A 7,870-nucleotide genomic window follows, 5' to 3' on the forward strand; every position below is an offset into this window, starting at 1 on the left:
TCCTTTGCTTTCTCCCAACCACTCTCTCTCTTTCCTTTTCTCTATCCCATCAACTCCCTCTCTAGTTAATTATTGTAATGGGCTGGCCGTCCTTGTGGGGGGGGGGGGGTCCTAAGGAGCTGCAGCGCCGGTCATGTATAGTATGCTCTCAACGCTCTGGACAGATGCATTGAAAATAATTGCTCGGCGTCGCCATGTTGGACAATAAGTCATGAGTTTTGCGGTCCCTAAATATTGCGACATCCCGTCAGCTTTACCTTCAGCAAAATGTTCAATCAAATCGGTTCATTTCGTCACACGGACTAGCTTAATGCTAACGTGTAGAGGGAAATGCCATCGATGGGCTAAGGGTAATTAGCATAGATGTTGCTAAATTTTCAGACAAACTAAAATAGTAAACAAAACTGCATTTGCACGTCGGCCATTTTGTTCCTCAGCCAAGACAATCTCAGCGTTCATGCTTTTGAATGTCTCTCAACCGAGTTAACCATAAAATAGTGCGAATAAATGTGAGAGCTCTTTGGAGACCCCCCACAATCTTATTCCATCTGACGGGCATGCTGAGGGGCAAACAACAGCACTTGAGCCCGAGGTCGGCCGCAATGTGACGTTCATAACGAGGATTGCTGGGACCGGCGAGGAAAGTTGACAGCTGCTTGTTAGAGCGTAAGAGGCGCTCTGAAGTGTGAATCGAGGGAGACGAAATGAAGAAGCTGACATCTGTTGTGGTTCCAATGTCGCACTATGGAAGCAGAAAGATACCACTCAAACATGCTGTTTCTTCTACAAACAAAATATAGCAACAGTTTTCAAGGTGAAAATCACAATTACATCATCGATACTAAATTCAGTATATCACACTCAACAGAGATGCTGATTATTAAATGGATTAATATGTAAGGATCAATAAAAGCTTGTTTTCAAGCTTTTCAGAAGGTGGAAAATTACTGCTGTAAATCGAATCGGTTCTTGATATCATTTAGGTCAGCCAACACGACCGATCCTGAAGATGCTGGGCAGATTAGTTTGACATGGCAACACACAAAAGCTGAAATCTGATTGGACCAAAAATATAGTCGTCACTTATTGGAAGCCGTGCAACCAAGACATACTGTGGGAAATAAATGACTATATTTTCATATAACAAATATTAATGAGTTAATTATTAATAATATAACCAAGGAGTGTCTGGGCAGATTAGTTTGACATGGCAACACACAAAAGCTGAAATCTGATTGGACCAAAAATATAGTCGTCACTTATTGGAAGCCGTGCAACCAAGACAAACGTTAAATGAATACTGCGGGAAATAAATGACTATATTTTCATATAACAAATATTAATATGAGTTAATTATTAATAATATACCCAGGGAGTGTCTATTTTTGTTTTGTCAAATGAATACTGTGGGAAATAAATGACTATATTTTCCTATGACAAATATGAATATGAGTTAATTATTAATAATATACCCAGGGAGTGTCTATTTTTTTTTTCTACTTGGGTACAGTTAGCCTTCTCGCTCTCCGAACGGTTGCATAAATGTGCGCGACACAAAAGGCGACAAAGCAATGTGTCCTCTAGATCCCGCGGGCCGTTTTGTGGTTGTTTGTGTGAAAGTGGAAGAAGCCAAACCTGCTGACATGAGACAAAGACACACACACACACACACATATTGTATGTCAACGCCATTAGATGGCCAAAGTCGTCTCTTACCTCCTAACCGTCCCCTCACGTTTTTTTTTCCTCTACTATCACTCCGCCAACACTTCCTCGACCCGTTTTCTCACCATTTTCCCAACCTCTTCTCACCTTTTTCACTCACAGTGCATCAAAGCCTCATACCTGATACCCTGAGCTCCCAGTGTAATAGAACCCCCCCCCCCCTAAAAAAAATGGTCTTCGGAGACTTCAACCGACTGATTCATCTGACATTTTTCACAGGATGGGAATTCCTGATGGGGAACGCAACGTCTGTCTTTGAAATGGAGGACAAATGAAGACTTTAGCATGGACCGGCGAGCTGTCCACCTGAGAGTTCTCTCACCATCTGCTTGTGAGTCACAATGTGACCGTCCCCCCCCCTCTGCTCCCCGGAGATATCGTCCAATGAAATTTACCGATCTTGAGACCGGTAAATTTCACCTGTGCTTCAAGCAATGAGGTTTTAATCATAACATGTTTCTCCTTTGGCTTGGCGGGAACTCATCACCTCATCCGTCCTCCGTTCCCGCCTCCTCCAACCCCCTGCTGGACTCGGCGCGCAGCTCCAACAGTGCCTTGCTGTGTGGCCTTTTCAATAATGTAGAGCGGGAGATCGTCTGAGGGAGGAAACGCTTTCCTGGCGCTGTAGGAGCCCCCTCTGTGACATTTACTGAAACTCTCGGTGTGTGTGTGCGTACATGCTTGTGTGTGTCAGTGATAGGCCACTAATAATGCCCACCACACTCACATGAGACCTTTAGCATCCCACAAAATGGGTTAAAAAAAAAAACATGACAGTCCCACCACGTTTTTTGTTTTCGTTTTTTAGGCTGTCCGTTTATCTGGGATTTTGTAGTATCTCAAAGTGCTGAAGCTAGCCGAGCTCTACCGAATGTGAAACCCAATGGAGGACACATCTCAACCCCCCCGCTCCCCCCATCCACTCATCATTAGCGCCCCATCACTTAGTTGCAACAGAAAGTGGTGTGTGAAATATTTGGCTGTCGCCAAACATCAGCGCTGGTGAGAACCAATATGACTCGGTGTCATGGGACTGAACCAAGGTCACATCTCAAGCCCAGGCGGGCTGACACGCCGGAAGGCCGCGTTGGTGAATCATCTACCGCTCTATGTGGAGAGCTGTCACACTTTAACTAGTAGTGATTTGTTTTGGGATGACGAAGTTAGGAATTTGTCAGGTTCTTTTTGTCAAATATTCATTTTTTTAATTGAACAGTTTGGCTTATACTTTTCTGTATGTCACAATGTCCATCATCAAAATAGTTATAACCTAAAGTTTGAAAGAAGGCGCAGAAGGCTGGTGAAACACTGCCCCCTTGTGGTTGCTGTAGATTACTGCAAGCCACTCTCAAGGTGAGTACATGAATACAGTCTCTGTTTATCACATGGGCTACATTAACTGGATGACACCCTTCCCCAAATAAGAGGCAAAGCGTGCTTGCTTCAAGTTATTTATTTGTCACTTCCAGTTGGAGTTGAGGTTAAATCTGACACGTAAAACAAGAGTTAAACATCTATGTAGAAGCCAAACTGTTCAATCTAACTATATTTAGTCAAATCCATTAGTTTAATGCTAGCGTATAATCTGAGACGCCATCTTTATGTCAACGGTTAGGGTTCTTCTGTCTGTCGTAGCAGCAGTTCTCTGGCGAGATCCGGTCGCCCGATTTTAGCCAAGCATTGTGCTAACTGGGGGACTTTGGACTGAAGCTGGGAAGCGGGCAGCTCCCTCCTCCACATGGTCAAGATGCCGAAGGCCTGCGCAGGCAGACTGTCCCCGGCCCGAAGCTTCACCAGCTGGCCGGCGCTACGGCGAAGACGTAGGGAAATCGCCAAGGGGGCGAGCTCATCTTCCGAAAGTTCTCCTGATAGCCAGAGGAGCAACGAGTCTGGGAGGGAGTCTGTTACCCAAAATATGTCAAAGTTAGGGTTCGGCCATGCGTCAATGGTGGAGAGTCAATTACCGTTTCGCTCGCAGAGGGTTATCTTGGGCGTGACGGGTCGTCTGATGGTTTTAACTCGCTACATGAAACAAAGACTGGTTCAACCAAAAGCGCAATCAAGTGCTCCTGAATTCATCTGAAATTTGTGATACCTTCGGCAAAGTCAGAGGCAGCGTACAAACGGGCTTTCCGAGATATTTGACTTGCGTCTGGACCAGCGTGTCCTCTGGTCGCTCCACCTGACCTCTGGTGACCTTGTAGAAGACGACAGCACCTTTGTAGTGAGGGGAGCTGTAGTTACCAAAGGGGTCCACTTCGGTCAGATGCAGCAGCAGCTCATTCTTGCGCTGGCAGTGGAAAGTGATCCGCTGGTCTAGAACGTCGTTCACCTGAGCTCCTGCTCCGACGTAATATAACGTTTATTGTTATTCTTCACACAAGGACAGTATTGCTCCATCTGTAAGTTGATCTGTCTTACCCGCACAGGAGACATTTCCACAAAGATGGAGGAGAAGCTGGTCCCCCTCCTCCATGCAGATCTCCGGCGAAGTCTCCATGGGTCCACCGTTGGTCTTCGCCTGCAGTCGAGACAGTTCCCAGCTGAGCTCCCGACTGGGCAGAGCGGCCACCAGGACGGTGCGGGGATCGTTCCGATGCCGCCAGAGGACGACAGTGACCTGGTGGCGGCGGGCTGACTCCACCAGATCTTCTGCCAGGGAGATGAGATGGCAAGGTTGCAGTGGAGCGAGAAGCCGAACAACGAGAAGTCTGGAGAAGGAGGGACAAAAAATCGAACGACTATTTCACTTTCAGGTTTGGACTGTATAGAACTGATTTGATCCATAAGCGCTATTTCTGTCCTAGCTTCAGTCTTCTTAATGTCCTGACCATATTGAAGTACCCGGAAGCACCTGAGATGACAACCTACTTTCAATCTACTTTTCTTTGGTGGCCAAAACTGAAGCTACAGTTTTAAGAGAGAGACAACGAACCTGTCAAAGCTCTCTGTCAGTTCAAATGACACCAGACCGTTCTGATGGTTCCGGATCAGGACTTCTTCTGGAACGCTCCACTGTTGGTCCCTGGAGCCTAGTACACTCAGAGGCTCAGCAGTGTTCTCTTGAGAAGACTGTGTGCAGGAACCTAAAATCCTGACACAAATGCGATATTGTTGAAACTGATCCATGCTGTTTGTAGCAGACTCAACTTTATTTATAGAACGTTTTTAAAAACAACCTCAGCTGCATTCAAATTGCTGTCTAACATGCTTTCTTATGGTAGAACCCAGGGACAGCAAATACAATGAAAACAAGAGGGGCCCCACGGTTGAACCCTGTGGAACTCCATAGAACAGTGTAGCATAGTTGGACTTAGAAAAATGAAACAAAAACTCCGGTCTGCCAGAAGGTTCTAAACAACTCGACAAGGTTCTTGAGACGTATTTAAACTATGCTGGAGACATTTACCTCCTCCGTTGGTAAGAAGTCCAATCCCACACTGGGGGAACGGCGGCAAGTCGGGGAAGGGAGAGTTCCTTTTCCTCCACTTGTTCCCGTATGTCCTTCCTCTTGTCAAGATTTGGTGGACAAGGAATGGTGACCGTGAGAGGTCTTCGTAGGGTCTGAGAGGACGGATGTGCGAGGTAGAGTAATGGACTGGTGGACACCACCCGGCGGTAGGCTTCGCTTTTTGACTTGACGGCAGCCAGGAGAACTGCATCGAGCGGCTGAATCTGAGGTTTGGGACAAGTTCAAGTAATGGTTCACTACTGTTTGATTTTCAAACAAGTCTCTCTTACCGTGTACTGGACCAGTACAGGGGCGGTGAAGGACCCTGGTAGGTAATTGAGGCAGACACGAGGGTCCACAGGAAGTTTGTATGACAAGCCTCGTCTCGGAACTGTAAAATGTTCCTGTTTGAGACAGGAAACCACAGCGAACAAGCCGAGGGAGTACACCTTAACCTCTGCAAAGGAACCCTGTGCATCAAGAAATAGAATTACGTCATATTTTTGTAAATATCTTACAATTTGGGCATCAATGAAGAAACGACACTTGCCATCCTGCATTTATTGACATGTTGGGAAATAAATTAGGTTCCTCACCCTCTTCCCACCGTACGTGCCCTCTGTCGTTGCAGGTACAAGGTAGCTAACCCGGCCTTCGCTATCCACCACCTTGACATTGATGGTTCTGTAGCTGCCACGGTAACGTGCACGGAAAGACAACGCCAAAGTCAGAGGGAAGTGGAGGTCCCTTTCGGCTCGGAGTCTGATGACCCGGCTCACCAGCTCCTCGGCACCGGTCACCATCGTGCAACTCAAGGCGTCGGCCACCTCGCAGCGCACGACTTTGGCCCCGCCCAAAGGTGCTCTGACGAAGCAGGCGCCTGGTATGTCTGATTGGCTGATCCATTCTTTGTTTGACTTCTCCGAGACGCTGTCCAAGAGGTCTTCACCGTCCCTCTCTTGATCTTTGACCTTCAGTTCTGCTTCATCGTGACAAGTAATGTTGGCAGAAGCTAATGTTTGGTCACCGTTTGACAGCTGCTCTCGATCATCTCCATCTTCAGGCTCCTCTGACCGAGCCTCAGTGGCCATCGGTTCATCAGCGGCAGTTTTGAGGTGTTGAGTTGTGAGGTCCACAGATTCTTCTGTGTTTGAGTGGATTATTTCAGCCTCCATCTTGTTGCATATTGTGCTCAGTTGATCCTGAATCTGCTCTAAGTCTTCTAGAAGACTTAATAAAACGCCACCTAAGTCTGGAAAAGGAGAAATTTGGTCATTTTAGATAGGTAGTAGAAGTCAAAGCCACATCTGAGGAACTCATTTATGAACGTAAGATTGATTTCATACAAACCGCCTCTCAAGAAGCATACCTGGCGGGTTTCTGTTGAGAATGCAGACACACTGTTGAAGAGCATCCCTCCATGCAGTTATTCTGTTTGCATGGAAAACATTGAGCTGCCTGAGCACTCCCAAAGCTGTTTGTCTCCTCTCGTTCTCCTCATTGTCCTCTCGACTCTTTTTGTTGTCCATGAAGATCTAAAAGATGCAAGAAGAAATGGGTCAGAAACTTCCAGGAGCTGTTTTGAAGTCCAAGCTGCAAAAATATTTAGCAAAAATTGTCAACGATTTTTTTTTTTTTTTTTACAAACTTGTTGCATTCCGCTTTCTTTGGGGAATGTGGCTCTTTAGGTTCTTGTGTACAGCCATAGTACTCCACAGGATATTTGAAAGGCTGCCAGTTGTAAAACATGTTGTCAAGGCGACCCCTGGAGGCGTGACAAGGAGGCACAAAAGACATGCCACGGCCAGATTCACAAGCAGACTTCGCCGGCCAGTCTCTTTTCTTCTGCTCTTCTGTCACTTGTTTTACGTGCCTTCGTGCTATCAATGGTCTCAGCACTCATTATTTTATTTAGATAGTCGGCTGGGAAAGGCTCCAGCGACCCTCGCGAGGATAGCTGCTTCAGATCATGTCTGGATGGATCGATTCCCAATTTGTGTGGGGGGGGGAACAGATATTTGTCATATTAAAAACATGGGATGAGTTTAGAATTTAATGCCGTTTATTAAAAATCGAACTTGTGAAGTTTAATTATTCCTAAAACCACCAGAGGGAGCAAGGTTCCTCCGCTGCCGGTCAAATGGGAGCCGCTCCCCCTCATTATCAAACTCGTCCCCCCCTCCTCCCTCGCCACCACCATCTCTTTTCGAGCCAATTTCTCGCGAGCTCAAAAAGCCATCTTTTTTTTTTTTTTTTTTAGGTGTCACCCCCCGTCTCTTTCCAGCTGGCTGAAAACTGGGAGACGATGATGAAGTCCCTGAAATCTCCCGACTGACTCGCCACACAAATGGAGCTCAAATCATGGCCAGGCTGTAGTGCTTTTTAATTTGTTTTATTTGCACCTTTTTTTATTTTAATGATAATCACCTTGCATCCAAGGCGACGGACACTAGCAAAGGAGGATCTGATATCCAATCATCAGCTCTTGTTCTTTCCACCGCTCCTCCTTTTTTGTGAGTCAATTCCCGTGACGTAGTGTTTGCATGTGTGTTTTTTTTTATTTTATTTTTTTTTTTTTAACGCTACGAGGTCTTCTCCTCTAGAGAGGCCACCATGAGGAGGGATGCTGTGATTGGGATCGTCATCAACCTGCTGTTGATTCTTCACTCCAGCAAAGGTGAAACTTTGTCATTC

At 46.2% G+C, this 7,870-nt stretch overlaps 1 protein-coding gene across 1 annotated transcript; it reads right to left on the minus strand.

Annotated features, from left to right (window-relative positions):
• Positions 1-3,172: 3,172 nt before the first annotated feature.
• Positions 3,173-7,326, minus strand: dthd1 (death domain containing 1). The gene is made up of 9 exons (XM_068650039.1): positions 6,546-7,326; positions 5,773-6,428; positions 5,467-5,646; positions 5,165-5,400; positions 4,661-4,855; positions 4,147-4,436; positions 3,821-4,065; positions 3,690-3,747; positions 3,173-3,626 (listed from the first exon to the last, which is right to left on the minus strand). The coding sequence occupies exons 1-9, from the start codon at positions 6,703-6,705 to the stop codon at positions 3,337-3,339; spliced, it is 2,310 nt and encodes a 769-aa protein (XP_068506140.1). The 5' UTR covers positions 6,706-7,326; the 3' UTR covers positions 3,173-3,336.
• Positions 7,327-7,870: the final 544 nt, after the last annotated feature.

This window comes from Syngnathus scovelli, chromosome 1 (assembly GCF_024217435.2).
Source record: "Syngnathus scovelli strain Florida chromosome 1, RoL_Ssco_1.2, whole genome shotgun sequence".
Classification (NCBI taxonomy): domain Eukaryota; kingdom Metazoa; phylum Chordata; class Actinopteri; order Syngnathiformes; family Syngnathidae; genus Syngnathus; species Syngnathus scovelli.

Coding starts and splice junctions, on each gene's coding strand:
- dthd1 (XM_068650039.1), bottom strand. CDS start 6,705: ATGGACAACAAAAAGAGTCGAGAGGACAATGAGGAGAACGAGAGGAGA. Junction 3,748..3,820: donor TGCCTCTGACTTTGCCGAAG/GTATCACAAATT, acceptor TGTTTCATGTAG/CGAGTTAAAACCATCAGACG. Junction 3,627..3,689: donor AACCCTCTGCGAGCGAAACG/GTAATTGACTCT, acceptor TTTGGGTAACAG/ACTCCCTCCCAGACTCGTTG.